The 27,507-nt window shown below is 39.5% G+C and overlaps 1 protein-coding gene across 3 annotated transcripts in view; it reads right to left on the minus strand.

Annotated features, from left to right (window-relative positions):
* wnk4a (WNK lysine deficient protein kinase 4a) overlaps positions 1-20,816 on the minus strand; it is a 70,774-nt gene extending 49,958 nt beyond the window's left edge. For all 3 annotated transcript variants that reach the window (XM_060849074.1, XM_060849075.1, XM_060849072.1), the window contains exon 1: positions 19,862-20,816. In XM_060849074.1, coding sequence (XP_060705057.1) covers positions 19,862-20,473 — 612 coding nt within the window. In that variant the 5' untranslated portion in view covers positions 20,474-20,816. The remainder of the gene's footprint in view (positions 1-19,861) is intronic.
* Between the last annotated feature and the right edge of the window lie 6,691 nt (positions 20,817-27,507).

A 27,507-nucleotide genomic window follows, 5' to 3' on the forward strand; every position in this document is an offset into this window, starting at 1 on the left:
TCAAGTGTGCCTTCCCAGCCAACCATTCTGTGGTGCACCACAGTTGTTGCATTAGTCATCATAAATGTTATTTAGAAAACAACATTCAAGTGGAGATGTTATTAAAAAATCTAGCTGGTTTGACTTGATAGCTTTTCCTGGCACAGATATCAAATATACAGAAAACTCTACTTTTTTGGAATGTTTTCACATTTTTGGCTTTTGCAAATATCCCTGTGAAGCCAACTACGCATATGGAAATGGCATTTACTATTCCCTAGTAGTAAGGGGCAAGCTGATTTATGCTGGAATGAGGGAGGCAAGGCAATTGTTTTATTGACTCCTTCTGAAAAGAGACACATTTTGCCAAAACAAGAAATTGTTGACATTCTGTCTACATAAACTTTTTCACTTGTGGGATTAAAGCTATGTATAGGGCTGGTGCTGAGGGTTTACATATCCTGGAAAAGGCTTTTTTTTGAGGGGCCCTTACCATGTACATAACAGAAAACAAATCAGCTTCACAAATCTGTTGCAGACACAATGAAGCAATACAATAGCATTGCAATGTGACTCTTCATGTTCCCATGCCATCCAGGTCAAAAAATACAGAAAACAAACCAGTCCAGCTTTAAGTCTTTCCTGACCCTAACCCAACACTGGCAAGGAGTTGAGATATAGACTGCTATTCACTCGGTCCTTGGTACTCGCACTCACTCAAACCAGTCTATTCAAACCCACACTGGTTTGTCAGCACAAAATATAAAATGGGTAACTTTCACAACAGTCTGGTAAACACTGCAGAGAGTCCTTGAACTGGTAGATATAAACACACTAGCTGGACCCTACATCTTTTTTATGATCTGTTTTTGAAAAGTGGAAATTTCCTAAGCAATTCAGGTTTCTCATCTCAGGTATGCCAATAGCCACTTTCAGAACCACCTATATTTTTCAAATCTGGATACTCCTGCCATTGAATAAGGCAATGGTTCTGAAAGAGTTAATGTTGAAGTTGCATTAATTTTATGTGGTCACACAGTTTTTGGGTGGAGAATCAAGCGTTCTTATGAATGGCTTCAATGGAGACAGATACGTCATCTTGGCTCTTAATGGTTGTAATTTCACCTGACCAGTAATGGCATTTTTTAAAAACCAATTTCTATCATGCAATAAATTGTACCCTGTTACGCAAAAGTAAAAATTCCTCTTCTTGTTATAACTTGTGGTGGTTTATCCTCTATCATTGACAATTCAACTCAGGGTAGGCAGGAAAACTGTAGTGCTCTTTTCACAAAGTGGTACTGTCTCTATTTCTGAGCCAGGAGTCCAGGTTCAAGCCTCACCTGCTCCAGAAGTGTGTAATAACATCTCTAATCAGGTTGATTAGAAAATATTTACCAGTGCACCCAGTCAATAAGATCATGGCTGAGGAACTTGCAAGTTTCCCCTTTGTTATGCAAGTTTCCACTTGTCATGGATTTGCATTTTTGTTACAATGGCCCGTCAGGGCTGTTTAAACAAATTCTGTTGGCTTGAAAGAGTAGAAAGGAAAATTATAGTGCAATTTTCACACAATGTTAGTTTGCCTATCTCTGGGCCAAAAAGCTGTAGATTGTTGTCCCATCTGCTCTGGAGGTGTGTCACAACATGTATGAACAAGGTGATTAAAAAAGTATCTAGAAAAATAAATTGGTGGTAATGAAGCACCCCAACTACAAACTGCCTGAGGTTGATACCCAGCACAACACTCAGTTCTGACACTTTCCAAGCCACTCTCCTTCAAAACAGATTTGTTATTTTGTGACTGCCAAAATGGTTTTTTAAGTAGTCTGTGCAACACAACAATCTGCTTCCTATCATTTTCAGTCACGTCATCTTTGGAAGATGTTGATGTTCTTATCAAAGTGGTTGTCTGTACAGAAATAATGGGTATTCAAAAATACATGTATTTAGCACATCAATATATTTGCCTAACATATTAGGTTTCAGGTGTAATCAGGCACTCTTTAAATGATTAACAATGTGTACAATAGTTCTTATCAAAGAAATTATTTGAATGAGGTAAATCCATGTTGGCTCTGGTTTTATAGGTGACAGTTTGAAGGACAATGTAAGAGCAGTTGAGAATGCACTGCAGAATTTAAAAGTTATTAATGAAATCAAAATCTAAACATTCAGCCCGATACTGTGCCCTTTAACGTTTAAAAAGGGAGTGAAATTTTGATGTAAATGTGACACCAGTTACCATGTTTGACAAGACAACAATGATTTTACACTATGTAAAGTCATGAAAAAATGAGCTACTTCACTGTAAAATGCATCTCTTCTTCCGATAAGAGAAACAAAAGTGATCATTTTTATCACGTATATGAATTAAAAGAAAGATAGCCAGGATGACAATAACTAGAAAAGTTCACCAAAGCACCAAAATTCTATAAATGTCCAAAACATGGAAGTGTGCGCAAAATGCACTAAATAGTATCAACAAATTGAATTTTTGTAGCTCTTTTGATGTGTTGCAAAAAGCCAAGGTGCATGACAACATTTGACACTGAGTCACACACAAAGGAAAATTAGGCAACTTCAATGTGGTAGATTACAAGAGAAAAATGAGGTAGAGAGGATTAGTGAGAAAATTCCAGACTGCAGTCCTTGATGTCTGAAAGCACAGCCAACGGAAAAATGTTTAAAATTGGGAATTTTTAAAAAATTCATTTGTGGGATGTGGGCATCGCTGAATGGACCAGTCCTGTTTGTCCAGCTGCAACTACAGAGAGTGCAGTTAAGAGTTAACCACACTGCTGTGAGTCTGGAGTTACATGTTGGCCAGACCAAGTAAGGATGGCAGATTTTATTCTCTAAAAGGGCATGAGAGAAGCAACTGATTATAAAATGATAATCAAAAACGATTGCAATTATGGTAGCTTTATTAGTTCTGGACTTTACGGAATACAAATTTCAAGGTTGGATTTGAACTAACTCCCCCAAAGCATTAGGTTGGGATTCTTGATTATTAACCCAATAGACATTACCAGGAGGTCACGATGACCTCCCCAAGAGCAGAATTAGAGGACAACAGACATTGCATGGGTTGTGTATCTGAAAGTGATTACAGAGTCAAGGAACCCCAAGGCCATAAAGGGATTTGAAAACAAGGGTGAGAATTTTAAAATCATAGTCTAAATATTGCCTCACATCCTGTTGTCAAAAACCAGAATTGTTGGAAAATTGGATTCTTGTAAAAGACTCCATTGGCATATTGTGGCTCCTGATACATAATCAGCCAGTGCGTATTGACCCAAACTGACCCAGTTGGCCCAGACTGACCCAAACAGCTGACCCGAAATCTGACAGTGCTTTGGTTCAGAGGTGCTCTATCTTGAGTATACATAGCACTTTTGCATACAATCTCATGAAAGCATTCAAATGCGCGAGGACAGTTTTAATTTCATGTCACACATTTTAACTCCCTATGTGCAATTTTCCAATGATTTTCAAACCTAGTTCTAACTCAATAACCTGGCTCTCAACCAAACAGCCTTTTGGATATAATTCTTCAATCCTAAAACCACCTCCTCCACTCCAAACATTTTTTATCCACAGATAAAGGTAGCCAACAGTTGCAGCTCCCCTGACCTGTTATAGAATATTTAATGATTTCTGTGAATGTAATACTTTTTTAAACTGATAAGTTTAAAAATTATGGTACTGTGAGTTACATGTGTGATAAGAGACATTACAGAGGTGTAAAGTCACAACAGTATTAAATGGAGTAGATAGGAAAGGTTTTTGGTGACTGAAACCTCAATAACCAGGGGCTATGTTATACCGTAGATGACCATGAAGGTTAGACTGGTAGCATAGCAATTATTTAGCTGAAACGGTGCCCTTTTATAGGCTTACACATGGGTTGTGTATGTGACCACTTTCTCAAATAATGCCTCAACTGCCCGCTGACCTTGACCAGTTTCCTCTCTGTTCTTTCAGGCATTAATCAGTAGGCCTTGTTTGTGGAAAAAATGTGCAGGATACAGCAAGCCAACAAGCACGAGGACTAATCTCGTGAACTGTACTGAAACATTCCATAGATTTATGAAGGCATCTGAAGCATGTCTTCAGAATTTCAATGGTCTGTTCTATGGAAATACTGGCAGCACCATGGACCTTACTGTATCCATGCTCCATACAGGTCTGCTGCAGGCTAACTAAGTATTGCAAAAATAACCCATCCAGTATATTTCATCTAAAAGTACAATGGACAGGGAAGAGAGACTGGCTGAAGAGATAAAAGGTCTGAAATTTTCTGTGATAAGGAATTATGCAAACATTGTACTGCCAAATAGCAAAGTCACAGCAGCAGCAAAGGTCAGAAAATTATAGCACTTTTTATGACGTGTGGTGACATGCAAATACTTCCAGTTGATTACAAATGGGCAGAATTGTGAAAGTACCGTGAGATGAATATAGTTAGGCTCATTTTTCTTAAACTCCTAAATCAACAGCCATATGACACAATCAGGATGCTGACTTTCTAGTTACCTTTTTGTAGAGAAACAAGAAATAAACTTTACTGAATTATTTGCTGATAGCATGAGGGGTGAGGGTTAGTGGAGGGGAAGGTAGAAATCAAGAGAAAGCGAGAGAGACAGACAGACAGACAGACAGACAGACAGACAATGTGTGGTTTGAGGCCCGCTGGGGGAAGGAGGCTGGTGTGGCTGGACATTGTGTGTGATTGTGTGTGCGTTGGTTGTGGGGAGGGAAAAAGAAGAGCATAGTGAAGGGGAGAATGAGAGCACCGTCATTGTGAGTGGGGTGTGGGAGAAGAGAGAATGTGACAAGCGGGATGGGAATGACAGCAGAGGTGGAAAGGGAGAGGGAAAGGGAGAAAAACCAGAGAGGGACAGACTTCTCCTTATTCTCAACAGCTGACAAACCGATAAAGTAATAATCCCTGGAGGATATCCAGTTCAGTCAGACTTATCATCCTGAAGGGAGAATGAACTGTTTGCTTTCCACTGCCTTTGTCCCCCAACTTTAAGTTCGAAACCTACTTTTTAAGACAGTATTTGTTGGTTCTTCTTTCCCTCCTTGAATATTCTAATAAAGTCACTGCTTATTTTTCAGCTCTCCTTCCTATAGGTTTGCTGTCCAAGTTGTTCCAGCTCCTCCTGTCACATGATCCCTCGCTCTCTCAGCCTTGGACTTCTTTTCCAATCACAAATGAGCTCTGAACGTAGGTCACTGGACCCAAAACGGTAACTCTGCTTTCTCTCCACTGATACTGCCTGACCTGCTGAGTTTCCCCAGAGACGTCTATTTTTGTTTCGGATATCCAGCACCTGCAGTTCTGTTTTTTTTTGACAAATGTTTCTCTGTTTGGGAGAACGGGATGAGAGGATGATTGGACGATCGGATCTCTTTCCCGCATTGACTGCTCCGTCAATCATAATTCTATGATTAGATTTCACACTCAGCAATTACAGAGCTACGATTTCTTTAAACCCCAGTTGAAAGGTCAGTACAAATATTTAAAATGGCGGATTTCTGAAATGGGAAAGTCGAAAATCCATCTAAATGATGGAAATTTCTCATTTCATAATTAGACCAAGGCTTTCCTTATTCATTTAATTTCCACTGTCCATCTCCAATTTCCCTTAGAAGATGGCTTTGTGATTTGCTGAGCTATTTCACAGGATGGTCACCAGTCAGACCCACTGATGTGCATCTGGAGTCATATCCAGGTCAGATCATAAAAGGACTGCAGACTTCCTTTCCTCAAAGACATTAGGGAACCAGTTGGATTTTTACAACAATCTAATAACTGCATGGACACTTTTAGCAATATTAGGTCTGGATGCCTGAATCTGGTGGCTCCAAAAACCTTTATGGCACCAGTTTCTGGTGTTTCACTTCAGGTCATGATTTGGAGATGCCAGTATTGAACTGGGATGGACAAAGTTAAAAAAAAAATCACACAACACCAGGTTATAATCCAACAGGTTTATTTGGAGGCACTAGCCTTCGGAACACCGCTGACAACCACCTGATGAAGGAGCAGCGTTCCAAAAGCTAGTGCCTCCAAATAAACCTGTTGGACTATAACTTGGTGTTGTGTTATTTTTACCCTGGAGGTCTGTATCTTTCTTGGTTTCACATTCTTATTTACTCTTCTCTTAGAAGATACAATGTTCTGTGCCTCAGCTGTTCCCAGTATAAAGCTCAAACAGCTCTCAAAACTTTTCTCCTTCTCTTCCCCATTAAGAATTCTGAATTGGGCACTCTCTTGCCCTTCAGCTCTTCAACCAGAGGAAAAAGTCTGTATACGAAAACCTCTAACAAATTGCTCTTTAGTCTTCCAAATTCTTTATCTCAGTAGTTCCTTATCATTTCACACACCTGTTCCCAAACTTTGTGGAGGAATGTGAAAGAGGCACAATTTTTCCGATTTATCAATGGCTCCTTGGTAAACTTTGCTTATTAATCTTCACACAACACTGCAGCTAATCTCAGGAGCTCACTGTTGCAAAGTGTGTTGCTGGCATAAATTCCCCAAATGCAACACCAACAACTTACTGATGTTACACATACAAGGACCAGATTTTAATTTGAGAGATAAACTCAGAAGCAGGGCAACGGCAAGCTCAGAACAACAAAATCATCAAAAATAATCATGGGCAAAGTTCCTTATCAATATCCAGGTGAGTTATTAATTACTTGGTCTAGTTATGATTATTTTATTGATTATTTGGTCTGGTTATGATGAAGTTAATCAAGTGATCATTTCATCCAGTTAATGATCCCCAGTTAGGTTTTCTGTATTAGGACACACAGCGAGGGACATTAGGAAGAAAGACAGACTTGCATATACAGCATATTTCATGGCCTCAGAATACTTGTAAATTGAATTTGAGAATATGTGACATACATTATAAGAAATTTAGAAGCCAATTTGTACATAGAATGCTCCTAGAAACTGCAAGGTGGTAATGGACAGATAATCTTATTCAGTGATATGAAGAGTCAAAATATTGGCTAGGACTCTGAGGGTAACTGCTCTCTTCTGCTGTTCACAATATTGCTCCATGATCTTTTATATCCATGAGAGCAGGTCAGGCAGAGGTCTCGGTTTAATGTCTAATTTGATAGATAAAATCTTCAACAGTGCAAAGCTCCATAATTACTGCATTGCAGCCTAGATTTTTGTATGCAAACACTGGAGTACAACTTAACTCACAAACATTTGATTCAGAGGCAAGGGTCCGACCAACTGAGCTGCAGCTGAAACTTGAAAGTTCAAACTGACATTTTCTATTATTATAATAGAAATGGAATGCTTATTTGAACTACAATAATTGCAGACAGATAATGACTACACACAGTACTTTTATGTGAAACAGAGTTTGCATTGTTCCAGATGATTTTTACTAGTGTTTTAAAATTCCAATAACAGGTTAAAGTTAGAAATAATGAAGGGGATCGGGGTGAGAATAATTAGGATTCAATCTTAATAACCATACTTTTCCCCAACTTGTTGCACAATAAATTTAAACTGCTCTATTTCTTGTAAATAAATCATACAAACACATAAAATTGTCATTAACAGCTAACAGGATTATTTCCCCCAATTCACTTTGTTATCTGCCTGTCCACTCTAATATAGACTCACTTAGCCATAAAGATTTAATCCTGCCAATTGGACAAAGTGTTAATATATCATCAGTTATGTAAATTCTGCAGAAAAAAAAGTGGCGACATTTCCAAACTACTTCACTAGCTGTGAGATGCATCAGGATGCCCCGAATTTGTTAGACTTGTTTTATATATCACTACGATTTTTTTTCATTAACTGTTAATATTTCCAGGGCTGATGACAGTAAAAAATGAATCATACCTTCTGTCACTGAATAAACTAAACAGATGCAAGATTTATTTAAAAAGATGTACCCTGCATGAGGGATATATGCAGACTCCTTCACAGTATGAAGCTCATAAATAACTATCAGGTATCCAACATAGCACTGTGGAGTCAGTAAAACTCAATAGGGGACAACTGTTCTAAGAGAAATGACTAAGGCTTGGCATGAACTAAGTGTGGATTGAATAGAAGTTTTGCTTGGATCTGTTTACGGTTGTGTTGGATCTGCTCCAGGCTGAAATGTGTTCCACTGCTGCAAAACTGTACTTTGGGGCAAAGAGGAGACTCCAGGGTAGCTAATTCATCATTCAAGAACCAAAGGTTATTGAAAAAGTATCTAATGAACATTTACACATCTGGCATTTGTAAAGCTTAATGATTTCCTGTCTACAAGGACAGTCTAATGTGCATGGACTAGCAGCTTGAACACAAATCCTCTCATGAAAATAATCTTTTGTTATAAACAGCCTTGGAAATCACCATGGCAAAAATCTGTTTTTTTCTAATACCTGAAAGCAATTTCAGTGATTAATTAAAATGACAGAATGTAATAAGAGACTCTGTTTCTTTGTTCAGTTACATTAACCTTCACGATAGGATTCAGTTGTTATTTCAAGGTCTGTCCCTCAACAACAATGTCACAATTAACAACTGGAAGTCTAATTCAAGAATCCTTTTTAATCTTGGAATAAAATCTTAACATTGTTAAGAGAATTTCCATCACACTTAATAGCAAGTCTGAATCAAGTATTTATTGTTCTTCAAAAATGTTCTTAATTTTCTTATTTGCCACTCAACTCCCCCAAAGTATACCTTGTATCTAGACAGGATAATGAAAATAAAGAATCATAGAATCCCTAGAGGGTGGAAGTAGGCCATTCAGCCCACATCAATCCTCCAATGAGTATCACACCCAGATCCACCCCCCCCAATTTCCCATGCTAATTCACTTACCACGCACACTAGAGCCAACTTAGCATGGCCAATCCACCTAACCTACACAACTGTGGACTGTGGGAGGAAACCGGAGCACCCACAGGAAACCCACACAGAACTTGGGGCGAATGTGCAAACTCCACACGGACAATCACTCAAGGCCAGAAGTGAACCTGCGTTCTTGGTGCTATGAGGCAGCAGTGTTAACCACTGAGCCATTGTGCCATCTCTTCAAATTTGTGGAAATGTAGATCTTTAACCAGTTACCAACAGGCCAAAATTGTTTTTCACCATCATAATGAGCTCGAAACTAATGCATTTCTTAGCAACCTATCTTAGAATACCAATTTGCCTTTTGGGCACAAAACGCCTTCCAATGACTCCCTATTGTTGTCTATCCAGTGCACAATGCACTATTCCATCTGATCTGCACTTTGTAACTTCAAACATTTATTTAAAATGTACACCAGGGAAAATCATTGAATGCTTTGGAGCACAATTCCTCTATGTCTGGAACTTGTCTGTGAACCAAAACAAATGGTATGGTTGCCACTTTACTGTTTGTAGCAAATCTTCACTTTGTTAAAAAAATTAACAATAAAAGAACAAATACATACAACTAGACATTAGCAAAATGAAAGATGTTCCTTGGGGTTAGGGCACATTTTGGGGTCAGAATTCCAGAGCGATATCCCAAATCTAATCTGCAGAATACTTTTAAGTGTTTTTGGCACTGGTATGCGCTGCACAAGCGATTCAGAAAAAAACTCAGAATGGAAATCCCTCAACTCTAACAAAAGAGAAGAAAAAAAAACACACTGGAGTTATTGTTTAGCCTAAACTCTAACTTTACTTTTCATTTCTATGAATGTCATACATGATATTATTTAAAGTATGAATTCTTTACAATATAAACAATTCAAAAATAGCAAACATCAATCAAGAAAGATATCAAATTTTCTAACAGGCAAATGCTAAATTCATAATAGAAATGTCTTTATCTTACTATTAGTACCTTTCCTATGCAGACAGACTTTATAAGTGGTTATAAACATTGTTGTTCTTAGTTAATAGCTCAGCAGTCTGACTACTGAGAAAAAGTTGGCCCAGTTTGTGGGGTAAACATAAATTTAGTTTAATTTCATTTTGATGGTTTTTTTGTTCAACTTAAAATTGCTGGAGATACTCCAAAATGTTACTACATCTAGGAAAGTTACAGAAAAGGAATTGAGAGATGAATTAACTGCTCCTTATGTCCTCACAAGGACCTCAATATACAAAATAAGGATTATGTTGGCGGCAAGCTGGATTGTCATCAGCAGGTGTCATTACAGATAGCAAAATCTTTGTTTTAGACTCTCAGAGGAGAATTTTAAAGATAACTAATCAGACTGAACCCATGAGATTATGTGAAACATGGGTTTCACTGGAAACTAAAATCATACAAGGTGCGAAAGGAGCGTTGCAGCTAATTGTGTTGAATTTCTGCTTAATTGTTTATGTTAGAATGACCCCAATGCAATTCATTTCACTGTTTCAATTTTTGATTATCAACTTTACCAGCACTCTCTTATGATTGGAGATGCCAAGTCTGAGAATGAAATTCTTTTCTTCCCATGTTTCCATCAAATCCTTGGTTACACACAGCACAATTAGATTCAGAGTACTCATGCTACTCCAGATTGACATTTGGTTTCATATGCAAGACATCCTGTTGACATCAAAAATGGAAGTTGCTGGAAAAGCTCAGCAGGTCTGGCAGCACCTGTGAAGATAAATCAAAGTTAACATTTAGGGTCCAGTGACCCTTTCTCAGAACCCTTTGGCTCACTGGAGCCAAAACATTAACTTGGATTTCTCCTCACAGATGCTGCCAGACCTGCTGAGCTTTTCCAGCAACTTCTATTTTTGTTCCTGATTTACAGCAGCCGCAGTTCTTTCGGTTTTTATCCTTTTGATATTTGCTTTGTAATGACGCTGCAGCACCCTTGCAACAATGTCATGGAGCTTCTTTCTGCTGGGCATTAATACTACAGTGCAAATGGAGTTAAGAGAGAAAGAAACAAAGGCGTTGAGAGCTAGCAAGAAGCCGGAGGTCTAGTCAGGTACACGTTAGAAACACATGCTGAGAAGCTTTGGAGTCGAGCAATCATCATCGTGCAGCAGAGTTCACGTATTAGACTTTCAATAATGTAACAAAGACTAGAGCCTGATTGGTCTCTGAATACTGTGCATTGTGGCATTTTGTCTTCATATGCAAATGCAATGTCATAAAGAAGCCCAAGCCTAAAAATAGTGCTTGACATTGATTGAGCAGAAGGCAGTCTGTTTTGAACCCAATCCCCTGGATTCATAAAACTGCAGAACAAAAGAATTCGGTTGCAGATTAGTGCCATTAATGACCACTTTCATGTTATCTAATGCCCAGGAGGTGCTGAGATTTAATTATAATTGTACAACTGGCAGAACAAGAAAACTTTTGCCATGCAACCATGGATTATATTCAAAGAGTAGATACACCAATGCAAAGATATTTCACTACTCCATACCAGCTCCATTTCACTGCTGTTTGCATTTATAGTCATAGAGATATACAGCATGGAAACAAACCCTTCAGTCCAACCCTTCCATGCCGACCAGATATCCCAACCCAATCTAGTCCCACCTGCCAGCACCCGGTCTATACCCCTCCAAACCCTTCCTATTCATATACACATCCAAATGCCTCTTAAATGTTGCAATTGTACCAGCCTCCACCACTTCCTCTGGCAGCTCATTCCATACATGTACCACCCTCTGCGTGAAAAAGTTGCCCCTTAGGTCTCTTTTATATCTTTCCCCTATCACCCGAAACCTATGCCCGCTAGTTCTGGACTCCCTGACCTCAGGGAAAAGACTTTGTCTATTTATCCTATCCATGACCCTCATAATTTTGTAAACCTCTATAAGGTCACCCGTCAGCCTCCGACGCTCCAAGGAAAACAGCCCCAGCCTGTTCAGCCTCTCCCTATAGCTCAAATCTTCCAATTCTGGCAACATCCTTGTAAATATTTTCTGAACCCTTGCCAGTTTCACAACATCTTTCCGATAGGAAGGAGACCAGAATTGCATGCAATATTCCAACAGTGACCTAACCTATGTCCTGTACAGCTGCAACATGACCTCCCAACTCCTGTACTCAATCCTCTGACCAATAAAGGAAAGCATACCAAACGTCTTCTTCACTATCCTATCTACTGCGACTCCACTCTCAAGGACCTATGAGCCTGCACTCCAAGGTCTCTTTGTTCAGCAACACTCCCTAGGACTTTACCATTAAGTGTATAAGTCCTGCTAAGATTTGCTTTCCCAAAATGCAGCACCTCACATTTATCTGAATTAAACTCCATCTGCCACTTCTCAGCCCATTGGCCCATCTGGTCAAGATCCTGTTGCAATCTGAGGTAACCCTCTTCGCTGTCTACTACACCTCCAATTTTGGTGTCATCTACAAACTTACTAACTGTACCTCTTATGCTCGCGTCCAAATCATTTATGTAAATGACAAAAAGTAGAGGGCCCAGCACCGATCCTTGTGGCATTCCACTGGTCACAGGCCTCCAGTCTGAAAAACAACCCTCCACCACCACGCTCGGTCTTCTACCTTTGAGCCAGTTCTATATCCAAATGGCTAGTTCTCCCTGTATTCTGAGATCTAACCTTGCTAATCAGTCTCCGATGGGGAACCTTTTTGAACGCCATATTGAAGTCCATAAAGATCACATCTACTTTGTTACTTCAATAGCGAATTATCATTTTCATGTAAATTGTGAAGTACAGAAGTGATCCTGCATGTATGTAGCACTAAAGTACTCCGTGTTTGCAAAAAGTGAGAAAGCAGATTTTTCTTCTGGTCAAATTGTGGACATTCAATCCATTTGACCCAGTACTGTGCCTCGTAACCTCTTAAATCACGGCCATTGGAAACATGAACAAATTACTGAGCCCATTGTGAAGATCTTTCACAGAAGCAATAAAAAAGGAAAATATTGCATCCCACATCATGTTCTAGAACGAGGCATGGATAGTTTGATCAACATTCCAGAGGATGCACTAGCTTATTGAAATGCTACTGGGAGAACGTCACATACTAATCTTTCTGCATGCCGAGATATCTGAGTGTGAAGACAGATGAAAGGGTACTGATTGAAGAGAGACTGCACTGGGTCTGCTGATAGCTCAGCTAATGTATGTACAATGTCAGAAAGATTCTGGGTTTGAGCTCACAAATCTTTGTTGAATTACTTGCAGTAAATGTACCTTTACAATTAGGATTGGTAGGCATGTTAAAGCAAATGGAAAAAAAATCTGTTGTTGAATGATACACAAGCAAACCTGCATAAATGAGCATATGAGAACATCAAGGGAGGACAGTATTGGGTTTACTTTTGTTGAGGGCACCATAAGCAATGTGCTGAAAGTCACTGTTGTGGTTATAAATGAACAATGGCTACTTTAGCTTGCTAGTGTAGAGCACTTGGCAATTGGGGAACCATATCCCAGCAAAAGCAACAGTTTTCAGGAGTGGAGACAGGAGACAGATTGATTAGGATTATCTTTAAATAAAGTACAATGCTCCATCTCATAAGAGTATAAATGTTCTTTACCTTCTGAAAACAGCCAGTTACCTTTTAACTCTTTGAAATGGTTTCCCTCTTCATTGAGTTGCCACTTTTATTTATCTCTATTGTATTTAGATCTCATAAAACAACTTCAATGCTTCTTTAACCAGCCAGTCCATATGCAAAATGCTTCCTGTTGTTTCTATAGCACATGTAAATACTGTCTCCATGCATTATTGAGCAGTGCAGACATGAATGGTTTTCCAATTTTCTGTACCCTGTACTCTCTCAAAACTCCAATATTACTTAAAGTGAGGCATTGTCAAAGCTTTATTTTTACACAGAATGGTCAAGTCAAGGTTAAACAAAAATCAACATTGGATGTGGAGGCTAGATTCTAAAGCCAGTCTTGACTCATGCTCACACCCAATATCATATCAGCAGTGAATCGAACACATCATCCGACGAGACATGGGAAATTAACCAGGGAAAAGAGTTCTTAATGTTGTTTTAGCATCCCTCTTGGAAGAGCGAAGAGATATTCATAGGCTCATGTTTCCCACTATCCAACAAAGCAAGTACAAGATTCAAAAAAGGCACTAACTTTCTTTTCTGCTGAATTAAACAAAAACATGGGGAATAAGTGTAAATCTCCACAGCAATGTCTCAATCAGAATGACCTGCCAAACAAACAAACAATCAGCATCCTATTTCTGATGCATTAGATGTTGTTATTCTCTTTTAAATTTGACATTCTTGAATCCATTCTGATAAGCACATGAAGAAATGCTTCAACAACAACTCTTTCCTGAAGAAAAAAAGTCTCAAATTTCAATAAGTGATGATTTGGCTACTGTAAAAATATCACCTCCTCATACTTCCATTCTTCAAGTAAAAATTATATTTCAACTCTGGCACTGATATGAAGTGGAACAAACTGATCCTATTCTTGGCAGTATAATAATGGTACCAAGTCCCAATCAAAACACCACAAATTGAAATAAAGAAATAGTGAACCTCCACCTTTCCCCCCCGCTGCAAAGATATCTTCTGACTTTTTTTTAGTTCATACTAGGAGCAATATAACTCATTCCAGAACAAGACTGTGTCCAGTTGAGATTTCTTAAAAGTCTTGAAACTTTGAATAAAACATCAAACATTTGGTGTTAGAGAGAAGTGAGCTCTGCTAATCCATAGAATCTTAAATGCATTGGAGTCAGTTGTCACTGGTCAGACTCAGGTAATTGTGTATTTTAGTAAAGGGCTGCAAATGGAGGTGGAAAGTACTAGTCTCAGTCTAACATTATTGCAGCCTTAAATTGTTCTTATTTATTACAAGATAATACATGGCTTGGAAAGGGTGGACGCTAGGAAATTGTTTCCGTTAGGCGAGAAGACTAGAACCTGTGGACACTGCCTTAGAATTAGAGGGGGTCAATTCAGGACAGAAATGTGGAGACATTTCTTCAGCCAGAGAGTGGTGGGCCTGTGGAATTCATTGCCGCAGAGTGCAGTGGAGGCCGGGACGCTAAATGTCTTCAAGGCAGAGATTGATAAATTCTTGATGTCACAAGGAATTAAGGGCTAAGAGGAGAATGTGAGTAAGTGGAGTTGAAATGCAAATCAGCCATGATTGAATGGCGGAGTGGACTCGATGGGCTGAATGGCCTTACTTCCACTCCTGTGTCTTGTGGTCTTACTTTTCCAACTTTAGTTCTGATCTTAGCATTTATTCACTTGCCAAAGCTCATGGAAAATTAAAACTTTGTAGTTAACTTGATTGATATAAATTTGGGTAAGAATCTAAACATTTGGAATTCACTGCAAAAACACAGTTGATGATAGATTATTGTTCAGAAATGAAATCTGAATTTTTCAATTAAGTTACAATACAAGGTCAAAGTTTAAATCACATTTCCATTTAAAACAATGAATCCTGAGACATCTGCTAGGCATTATATTGGCAGAGTTGTTACACCTTATCAACTGTAGCTTTCAGGCAGGAGGAGTAAGGAGAGAAGTTGGAGGGAGATGCAAATAATTAAAACTAAAGCAGTAATTTTGCTGTTTCCCTGAAATATTTATAATTGTCCTCTGCTTTATTGTATACATAGGGTAAGAACATTACTTTTATTGTCTGCATTTTGATCCTTCCCTGTACTTAACAGCCTTCACATCATCCATTGCTTTGGATTTTACATCAGCCACTTGTTTCATAGATTTACCAATTATTTAATGGGGTGTCAGCATTTACTTTATGTTCATTAGCAAAATGGATGCAGAGATAACATAAGGGTGTTGCAGAATATTGGAGTTGGTACCAAAAGAAAGTCAGGATTCAAGAATAATGGAAAGATGCAATCTCTCAGATGGAGTCTTGGAAAAGGGCAGGAGAATGTGAACAGATTTTGGGAAAAAATGAGAGCATAGGCAGTGGTGCTGGTTCACACAGTTCCCCCGTACCTCAGCTGTAGATAGGTAAATGCTCCAAAATTTTACTTTCCAAACTTTAGAATGCTTTACTATGTTGTAACTTTGCAAAGAAGGCACTTTTGTAGGTCAGATATACTAAGTGAATTATTTACATGTGATTTCACAACCTAATTAGCTACCACGGTGATTAAGGTTTTACAAGGAGACCTTAGTACTCATGTAGAAATGTACTAACCTCCTTAGAGCTTTGAACCCTGGATTGAAACTTTGTAACATTAAGGTATTTGTTCAGTTTACCTCAATCTGGCAAGAAACCAAGACGTTCCAATAGTCAATGGCTTGCTAAATTACATAGATGGAAAAGCATGCGTGAGAGAACAGGAAACATGATGCAGGCTTTGCAAAACAAAATCGGGGATATACTCACATCTAAATAATTAATTGTATTACTCCTTCAAGTGAAAAATTGCACAACGTTAGACAAGGACAGTACAAAACAAAACACAAAGTTGCATACTTTGTCATCAGCTGACAAGCTACTTGACTCACAACTTCAGTAACATTATCATTTGGCCTGTAATGAAAAGGAGCACTATTTAATTCAGGCTGATTAGCATATTTAAGGTATAAAATTTAACTTATCTCTTCCAGAAAAGAAATAAAAAGATGAACAAACTGAAATGACTTTAGTTAAATAACAGTTGCTTTCAGAAATATAACTCAAATGGTTGAACCTGACTAGCTAACAAAACTTCAACATTTTTCCAAATAGGAGATTCTCTATTCATAGAATATACTGAATGAATGCCTACATTGTATATTATTTTTTATTTCCAAAGTGAGGTTGTTGACATAACAGTGAGTTACGTGCAATGTTTTCACAGGGGAAATAACCCATACAAGATCTCCCAACCAGTAACTTAAAACACGATATGTTTTGCCTTTCAAATAAATGTTTTAATTCACATTGCAAAGCTGTAGTGAACTATCCAGCAGCATCACGTTCTGCTGTATTGAAGTATATAAAATATATTTCCAATTTTACCATGATTAAGACCTGATCAGAGATTTAAAGTGAAATGCCGTTGAACAGAGTTACATTTTATTGCATTAAGTACAAATCAAGCAAACAAAAAGCCTTTATTTTAGGTCAAATTATTTCTTCAGTGCAGTGAGAAAGAATCTGAACTAATCAGAGGGCATCATGATGGCTCAATGGTTAGCATTGCTGCCTCACAGTGCCAGGGACCTGGGTTCAATTCCACCCTCAGGCAACTGTCTGTGTGGAATTTGTGTATTACCCATGTCTACTTGGGTTTCCTCTGGGTACTCTGGTTTCTTCTCACAGTCCAATGATGTGCAGTTAGGTGGATTAGCCATTGGAAATGCAGGGTTATGAGGCTGGAATAGATGCCCTTCAGAGAGTCAGAATGGCTTGCTTCCACAGCATGGAGATTCTATCATCTGAAGATTAAGCCTGCTTCACTATTTTCCCAGCCATGGCAGTTCTATCTTTTCAATCTCAATTCCTTGTATGTTTAGGTTCACCATTTAAGTTGAATGAGTGTGCAAAAAAACCATAAAATTTAACTGAAGCCAGCTAAGTTAACTTTGCTTTTTGTCTCTTTTTCAAAATGGAAAGGGACCAGTATCATTTCATTTGGAATAACTTTAAAAATAACCCTAAGACTCTTATTTCCCGAGTTGAGTATCTGTCTTCTTTTTGAACACTTTGACTTTATATTGAAGGTCATTTAGGACAGTGTACTCTACATTCTTGTAACCTTTTGAACTAGAGTGAAAAAAATGTAGTGAGCTTGGCTTAACAAATGCATGCAATAAATTGAATATTGCAATGGTTTCTTAGTTTACATTTGGTGTTTTCCACATGTATTAAATGATCTGTTAAAAGTAAAACAATAATTAGTTTTATTTGTCTTAATTTAGTATTAATTATGTTTGACATTGCTTAACAAATTAATTTTCACCTTCAGCCAAACAAGGTACACTGCCTAGGAATGAATTTGGTATTAAAATCATTTTACTAACCAATCAAGTTAATTGAAAAACAATATATTGCAAATGTTGGATGTCTGGAGTAAAAACAAAATGCAGGAAATATTCAGCAGGTAGACAATACCTGCAAAGAGAGAAACAAAGTTAATACATGACCCAAAAACTATTACACATTTCTAATTTTTCCAAGTTCAGGAGCAAGGTCAATGACCTGAAACACTAACTATTTCTCTTAGTGTTAATATTGTCTGACTTGTTCAATATATTAGAGCTTTTAAGTAGCAAATGACAAGTCTTAGATAACAGTTACTTGGCTGTTCTTCGGTGTCTGTGTGAGCTGTTAAACGTAAAGAGTGGAAAACAGCCCTGGTAGAATAATTGAACAGAAAAGAAAGATACAAGCATATCACAAGCAGATCCACACACCACAAGACTAAAAGCTTAGCCCAATAGTGGGATTTTGGCAAGACATATTTTTGTCCTGTTCACTCTTTCTTAACCAGCAAATTGTCTACCTATGCTAACTAACAACTGTATACCCTGATCAACAAGTGTGTAATATTCCAGAGTACACAGATATGCTAGCAGACTCACTGTACAATATAAATCCCTCCAAATGACAAATAAGGTTAATTTACAATACTTGCAACAACATGTAAGCCAGTGTAAACCTCAGACTAAGACAATCTTGACTTTACACTCACTGATTCACTCTAAAAGTTACATTTATCATGCATTTTTAAGAGATGCTGTACAAATTCCCTCAGTTTTACAGGATCGAACTTCAGTGATATATCAATGCAAGTTTAGAAATGCTGGTGCGAGATGGGGAGGAGATCCCTTGAAAGTCCAAGCACCTTTAAATCCCTTCAGCAACTAACTTTAGTGTGTTGCATGTATGAAAGTGACTGATGTCTCTAAATAGTGGCAAGTTAAATGCTGACGAAAGAGCAACATTACAGCAACTGATATGTGTTTTTGACAGAAACTCACCCAGTAATAACTGCATTCCTGATCTCATGTATACTTTTAAAAACTGCTCTAGGAGCAAGACTGCCCTTGGCTGAGATGGCAGAGCAGAACATAAATAAACTCCTCCAACCATTCTCAGGAGAAAATTAACATTAAGCATCCTCCTGCAAGACAGTTCGTCATGAGGTATTGGCTCTGGACGGTTGTAGAACATTTCCTTGGAATCAGGTTTGTGGGTTCAAGTCTAATATAATGGGAATTTAGCACAAACTGATGCTTCAGTACAATATGGAGGGTGTAACACTGAGGGTACTAAAACAGAAACTGCTGGAAAAGCTCAGCACATCTGGCAGCATCTTTGGAGAGTTAACATTTTAGGTCCAGCGACACTTCTGCAGAACTCCAAGGAAGGGCACTGGACTCGGAACATTAACTCCGAGTTCTCTTCACAGATGCTGCAGACCTGCTGAGACTTTTCCAACAGTTCCAGTTTTGTTTCTGATTTACAGCATCCGCAATTATTTCATTTTTAATTCAATACGGAGGACACTCTGACTGAACGAGGCTAACATTTTGAGTCAGACTCCTTCACTTTAAAACATGGAGCTCCAAAGAAAAGTAATGTTGGACTGGAAATGTTAACTCCGTTTCTCTCTCCACAGACACTGCCAGCCTGCTGAGTCTCTCCAACACTTTGCTTTTATTTCAGATCTTTTTATCTTTGAATGGGACTCGAAATCTCTCCAGTGAATAGAAAGATCCCATGAAAACCTGGCCAATATTTATCCTTCAAATCAAATTGATCAAAAGAAAGCAATCATTGCTGCTCTGGGAGTTTGCTCTGAGCAAATTGGCTGTAGCTTCCTCACATTGCCATGGTGACTATGCTTTTAAAAAGCACTTTGGAAGTTTCTTGAAGCTTTCCTGAGTGACACATGTCCCTGGGCATGTGAAGCTAATAGCAGGGGATGGGGATGGGGATGTGACAGGCCCTGCGTCTTTTTACCTGTAGCTCACACCAGGCGACCTCCACCGTAGTCTCGGTATCCAACCCCTTGTAGACCGTCTTGAAGGAGCCTCTTCCCAACTCGATGTTGAACTTGAGGAACCTGCCGTCGGGAGAGGTGTCCACCGCTTTCATCTCCACCTCGTTCTCCTCCGGTTCCATCTTACTCTCCTCGGGCAGCTCGGAAACCGAGTCCTTGTGGGGGAAGCGAGGGCTGCCATCCTCGGTGTCCGAGCTGTTCGCTGCCGCCGCCGCCGCCGCCTGGGCAGGCGAGGGAGCCCGGCGGGCAGGCGGCGCGCCGGCAGTGGGTCCGCCCGCCGTCAGCGGCCCGTTGTCCGCGCGCGGCGGGGTCTCGCTGTCCGGGACTGGCGCCGGGGCTCGGGGAGGGCGGCGGACCAGGAGACCGTCAGCTCCCAGCTCGATGTCGATGGAGCTTTTCCTCTGGTACCGGCCCGGGAGCCTCCTGCCGTCCCGGGCGGCGACTCTCCGCCGCCGGCTCTGCGCCTTGCTGAGGAGGGAGGAACGGTCCAAATCCAGGTCCAAATCCAGAGCCGAGCTGATGAGCCCGAATCCAGCTAGGTCCACCTCCGCCTGAGACATTGCCCTGGACATGGAGCCTTGCTTGAGCAACAAACTTCAGCAACTTGACTCCAGCAGCAAGGGGAAAGACTGGTCAACACGCTCCCCAGAAAATCACAACACTCCACCAGACACATCATTGTGCTGCATATTGTTCCTCAGAAAACAAACCCTCTCCTCACAAGTTCTTATCTTCCTCTCTCTGCCAGTCGCTGACTGACAGCAGAAAATAAACTGGAGAGGAAATAACAGGGGACTTTGGATTGAAATAGGCTGCAGTGAAAGTGCTCAAAGTCTGCAGTAACTCCGGTTGCGCTGATATTGCTCCGTGCGCTAATAACGCCTCCCCTACACCGCCCATTGGCTCGGGGGAGACAGTCCCTGTCGGTAAGTTTGGATGGGGGCGTGTTGATACCGGGGGAGGAGGGTAGAATTATTTGTTTACTTAGTTCCCACATCTCGCGGGGGGAATGCAAAGTAATTTTACTTTCTGTCTTTAACCAGCCTTTTAAATTCCTGCTGTTTTTACACACGTGCGTGAGGAAGCGAAAAGCGTCCTTCACCGCTGGGCGTTCTCGGGGAAACATTTAAAAAACAGAAGGCGGCACTCCGCCAAAAAGAAGCACTATCTGAACACAGCAGGGTGTGAGTGGACGAAGTTCTCCCTTATCCGGCACAACACTCACTCGGCTCCTGTCACGTCCTGCAGCCAGCCATTCCTCCCTACCATGAGACGCCGAGTTACTATCGAGTAAAAGCACACGTCCCCAAGAGAGGGAGGGTCGGTCATCTCTCCGTACTCTTTCCCCTCCAGGGGTGTGTGTGGTTACTGAAGTAAGATCACGGCTGATGATCACTGATACATCCCATGACCGAAATAGTCTTGAGATCAGCTCCATTCAGTCTTTGATATTTCAATCATGCTATCACGACACACCCTCTTGAGCAGGTGGGAACTCGAACCTGTGGCCCCTGACTCAGATATACAGACACCCACCACTGGTGACATTAACTGATGTGGTAGTGGATCTCAACAAACACTCCTTTCCAGTCTTAGTAAGAATATTTATAGAAAACCATATTTTCTGATCAACCTGATGTTATTGTAGGCCAAATCCACATCCTCTAGCCCAGAGGTAAGGACACTATCAATGCACCACAAGAGCCCCTTGTTAATGTCAAAAGGTGTTTACCATCTAATAGATTTTGGAGAGCTGGTGGGGGAAGGGAGCTGTGATCTGTTGCATGTACTCCTATTACCCAACTGTTGAGGCTGATGGTACCTACATCTATTGGATACAACAGGTAACAGTCACTGAAGAATAATGGATTTGTGCAAAAAGTTTTAAAATGGGAGAATGTACTTGTTCTTTCACTTCATATAGTCTATAAATCGTGGCAATAGTATTGGAGACCATTTGTTTTCTGATTGCATGGAAAAAAAATGGATAAAATTGGGAGGACAATGTACAAAACAATGAAAATTAAAACAACAGTCAAACTAAACTTCTGACTTATTCAAAACACTGTAACCTAGTCACCCTGATTTCAATTTTATAAGATTGTAGCTTATGAATTACCAAACTTTAACTCAAAAGATTCATGCATAAATATAACCTCAACAAATTATCAGGATTTATGAAAAAGCTTTAAAACAAATGGATTATCTTTGAATCACTATTTTTACTGTCAAGCATTTATAACAAATTTCAGAAGGTAAGTGGCATTGTTAATCTGGTTTTGGTGGTGGCATTTTGAAAGAAGGATATTGTTCAGGACAGCAGCAAATCTTCTTCGCTTCAAGCAAACTTGACAATAGCATGGCAATCAGCGTTTAAAAAATCCAAAAATCTCCTGGCATATAAATGAAGAGTAAGAAATTATAAAATGCAGAGGTCTCCTCTACCTTGGGGAAACAAAGCAGAGACTGGGCAGCTGCTTCACAAAACACCTATGTTCTGTCTGCAACATATCACCTTGATCCCTGGCCAACATCTCTGTCTCAGGTTTGCTGCAGTGCTCCAGTGAAGCTCAGCACAAGCTGGAAGAACAGGCCCTTACTTTCCACTTGGGAACGCTACAGCCTTCTGGACTCAGCATTGAGTTTAACAATTTTAGGGCCTGAGGCACCTTCTCCCATGTCCCTATCCCTACCCCAACCCGCACACACCAGGCCTTGTTATAACATGGTCTACATAGCACATAGCCCATTGTTAGTCACTAATTATTCCTATTAGTAGCTATTTGTTCTCCTAGAATGATCGTTATCCACTCCTTTCTCTGTCCAACCGTTCTTCCCTCTCTTTGGGCTCTTTCTCCACCATCATAAAAAAAAGAAGAGGGGTCATTGGACCTGAAATGTTAACTTCTGTCCCCAGATGCTGCCAGAACTGCTGAGCTTTTCCAGCAATTTCTGTTTTTGAGTAAGAAATGATGTTGGTCTGTTGGGACAAAGATTGTAAAATATGTGAGAAGATTTGTAGCTCGGGTGCTCGTTGTTGTGGTTCTGTTCGCCGAGCTGGGAGTTTTTCTTGCAAACGTTTCATCCCCTTTCTAGGTGACATCTTCACAGGAGGCTCCCAAGCACTGAAGATGTCACCTAGAAAGGGGACGAAACGTTTGCAAGAAAAACTCCCAGCTTGGCGAACAGAACCACAACATTGTAAAATATGTTCAGAGCAGCAGGGAAAGTTTAGGAGACTTGATGAATATTTGTATTGGTATTTACAAAGGACTTTTAAAAAATATCAATAGAAGTGAGGGTGGTAGAGGTAATAGATGGGATGAAAACGAATGGCCAGGATGTATTGGATAGACTGGCTATGTTTGTAGAAAAATATGTTATTCAGCTTGCATCCTAGATTGCTAAAGAAAGTGAGAGTGGTGTTAGTGGACAGGCTTGTCATAATTTTCTAAACTTGCCTAGATTTTGGGAAGGTGCTGGAAGATTGGAGTGACAAATGTGATAGCCTTATTCAAGAACGTGTGGAAGAACATTCCCAGTGACAACAGGCCAGTCAGTTCAAATCAGTGTTGGGTACAATTTTAGAAACAATAATCAGGGAAAATTTAATAGCACTTGGAGAAGTTTAAATTAACTAAGGAGAGTCAGCACTGGTTTATAAAAGGCATATTGAACTTGACTAATCTATTTGATTTTTTTTGATGAAGTAAAGAAGAGTTTCACAGTGAGATTGTGTAAATGTTGTAGAATCATAGAGATGGACAGCACAGAAACAGTCCAAACTGTCCATGCTGACCAGATATCCTAAGTTAATCTAGTCCCTTTGCCAGCATTTGATCGACATCCCTCTAAACCCTTCCTATTCATATGCCCATCAGATGCTGTTTAAATGTTGTAATTGTACCAGCCTCCACCACTTCCTCTGGCAGCTCATTTCATACACCCACTACCCTCTGCATGAAAAAGTTTCCCCTTAGGTCCCTTTTGAATCTTTTCCCTCCATATGAAACTGATGCCCTCTAATTTTGGACTCCCCTGCACAGGCAAAAGATAGGCTGTTCATCCTATCCATGCCCCTCTTGATTTTCTAAACTTCTATAAAGTCACTCTTCAGCCTTCTCTCCAATGTGCCAGGGAAAATAGACCCAGCCTGTTCAGCCTCCTCCTTTAGCTCAAACCCTCCAATCCTGGCAACATGCTTGTAAATCTTTTCTGAACCTTTTCAATTTTCACAATGATAAAAATCACACAACACCAGATTATAGTCCAATAGATTTATTTGGAAGCATTAGCTTTCAGAGCACCACTCCTTCATCAACCATTCTGAAAGCTAGTATTTTCAAATAAACCTGTTAGACTATAACCTGGTGTTGTGTGAGTTTTAACTTTGTCCAACCCAGTCCAACACCAGCATCTCTAATATCTTTCCTATAGCTGGGAGACCAAAATTGCATGTAGTACGTTGTCCAAATGGATTTTTAGGAAGCATTTTACAAAGCACCATATAAAACCTAGGTTGACAAAACTAAGTCTTGTTAATTTGAAGAACCAGTGTCAGTGTGGTTAACAACTTGGCTTAAGAATAGAAATAAATAAGCCAGGGTAAATTGATGTTTATTGTTCTGGAGGATGTAGATAATAGTGTTTTTCAATGGTCAGTGTTAGAATCATTACATTTTTGATATATAAAATTGCCATAGTCCCAGCAGACCATTCCCTCATTACAGAGAAGTGAGACCTGACTGATGGTGGTTTAATCTGGGAATAACCATGCCTCAGGTAAGGGGAGAGATTGAGAAGGTAGGACTTGCATGGTGACCTCACTACAGGATATGAACCCATGGTGTTGGCGTCTCTGTATATAAACCAGCTATCTAGCCAACTTAGCTAAATGATGCTCTTTTTGACTTGGATATTAAAGTACAAAAAAAATTCAAAAACGTGTTAACTGTACTAAACTTGGAGGAATGGAAAAGTGAAGATCACACCATATGACTGTAATAAGAGCATAAGATTTAGGAGCAGGAATAAGCTGATAGGCCATTCAAGCATTCTCCACTGTAAAATAAGATCAATTCTATTTGGTTTGTGGTTTCAGCTCCATTCTTTGTCTGTCCCATCCAATAACACTTGACTCATCATCTTCAAAAGACTATCCAATGCAACCATGAATATATTGAAAAGACTCAAATTCCACTACCTCCCAGTGAAAAGAATTCCATGCTCTAACAACCCATTGACAGAAAAATCTCTTCCTCTTTGTCTTAAATGGGACATCTGTTATTCTTAAATCTTGTCCTATAGTTTTAATATTACGCGCAAAAGGTAAAATCTTCCCAGTATCTACTTTATCACATACCCATAACATCTCATCTACTTCAGTAAGATCATCTCTCATTCTTCTGAATTCAATTAGGCATTGGCCCAATCTGCTCAACCTTTCTTCATGAGTTAAGCCTTTCAGTCCAGGAATGAGTTAAGTGGACAATCTGTTAACTGCTTCGAAAGTAATTATGTCTTCTTTAACAAAGGATATAGGTAGACCATACAGGCAGACAAGTGGCAGGTCAAATTGAATACAGAGAAGCATGAGGTGATGCCTTTGCCTGGAGGAATACACAATAGAAATATAAATTTAATGGCACAGTTCAAAAAAAAATGCACAGGGCCAAAGGGACCAAGATCTTCATATGAGGATCATTGAAGGTCCTGGTCCATAGTGAATGAACATTTGTAAAGTGTATAGGATCTTGCCTTTAATTAGCAAAGGTATTGAGTGCAAAAGCAAGATATTTATGCTGAGCCTTTCCAAATGCAACTTTGACCACAACTGGATTATTGCATTAATTTCTGGTCACTTAGGAAGGATATTAATGTCTTGAGAGCATGTAAAGGAGATTTTCAAGAATGGTTCCAGGGATGAGGGACTTTAATTAGAAAATCTAGCTTTGTTTCCCATGCAAAGGAGGAGATTCAGGGAAGGTTTGATAGAGGTGTTTAGGATTATAGTAAATCTAGACAAGGCTAACAAAGAAATGCTGTTCCCTTTAGCACAAGGGGGACACAACTTTAACATTATTGACAAAAGATGCAGGAAGGATATGAGGAAGAACCTTTGTTTAGCAACAACTCATAATAAACAGGAGCCCATTAACTGCAAATATGGTGGAAGCAGAGATAATCAAAAATTTCAAAAGAGAATTGGATGGTCACTTGAAGACCATAAACTTGCAGGACCAAGAGATTGAATGGGGAAATGGTACTGACTCTGTAGGGAGTCAATATAAGCTTGATTAGGCCAAATGGCCTCTTTCTGTACCATAATGATTTTATGATCTCATCCAAAAGAACAGCACCTCAATTCTGTCCCAATATTGCTATGAAGTGTCTGCCTAGATTATATCCTTACTTGGGTTTAAACCTACAATTTTCTGACTCAGAAGCAGGAGTGCTGCCAACTAAACCAAGCTGCTGAAAAAAAAACAATCGTTGTGGTATATTAAAGAAAGGAAGAAATACCCCCACTGAATGGGCCAACATCCAAACTATCTTTCTGTAAATGAGAGCTCTCTAAATTTTTTAAACAGAAATAATTTGGATGGCAGCATCCTAATACATTAGCTGAACATTTACAGAAAAGGCAAACAAATGGAAACTGAAAGTGCTGGAAATACTCAGTCCGTCTGGTAGCATCTCAGGGTGAGAAAAGTGTAATGTTTCAGGTTATTGACCATTTATGATAATGGAAAAGGGATTGGTGATGTTGCAAGATTTGAGGCAGGGAAGAGGTGGAGGAGAGGAAAGTTGAAAAGGTTAGTTTAGTTAAGGTGGACTAAATAAGCAAAACGATGAAGGTTCAAAGGATGAGGGGTCAATGCAGAAGCAGCTGGTACTTCGACAAGTAAAGAAACAAAAGACATATCTATAAGAAGTGGCACAACAGAATAATTCCTGCCAATCATTGTAGGAATAAATGGGACAGATTTTATGATGTGAAACTGTTGAATTCACATCAGGAGATAGGCTGTTATTCCAATTGGTTTGGAAGAACTGAAAGCAATGACAGTGATCGGTAAAATGTTCTGTACCATCTAAAAAGATCTGCTCAAGTTTGGGAGGCCAAAATAATCCATCTCCAGCAAACTCCATTAAATCAGCAGTGACAAACACAGCAGCCTCCTCGACCTGTCTGACCCATGTTTCCAACCTAATGTTCGAAAGACAGTGCTATTCTAAAACTGCCTAATGTTTTTCTAATTTGACCGTGGCTGTTTTGTTTTCTGAAAAGTTTGTCCTCTCAGGTAGAAGAGATTCAGGTCATTCTGGTCCGACCAATGGGGATTTTCAAAGGAGGCAACACTAAGGTTTGAAACTTCCTCCATATTTCAACTGCCCTCTTCTTTTTTTCCCAGCCTTGAGAAATTTGATGTGCTCAGTAAAGGCTGTGGCACTGTGGTAATGCTCTAGCAATCCAGAGCTCCTGGCTAATGGTTTGTGTACATATGTTTGAATCCTCCCAAGGCAGATGGTGAAATTTGAATGTTTTTTAGAACTCACTTTAAAAAAAATTGGAATTAAAATGCTGGTCTAAATGGTGATCACA

The sequence above is a fragment of the Hemiscyllium ocellatum genome, chromosome 32 (genome assembly GCF_020745735.1).
Source record: "Hemiscyllium ocellatum isolate sHemOce1 chromosome 32, sHemOce1.pat.X.cur, whole genome shotgun sequence".
In the NCBI taxonomy this organism is placed as follows: Eukaryota; Metazoa; Chordata; class Chondrichthyes; order Orectolobiformes; family Hemiscylliidae; genus Hemiscyllium; species Hemiscyllium ocellatum.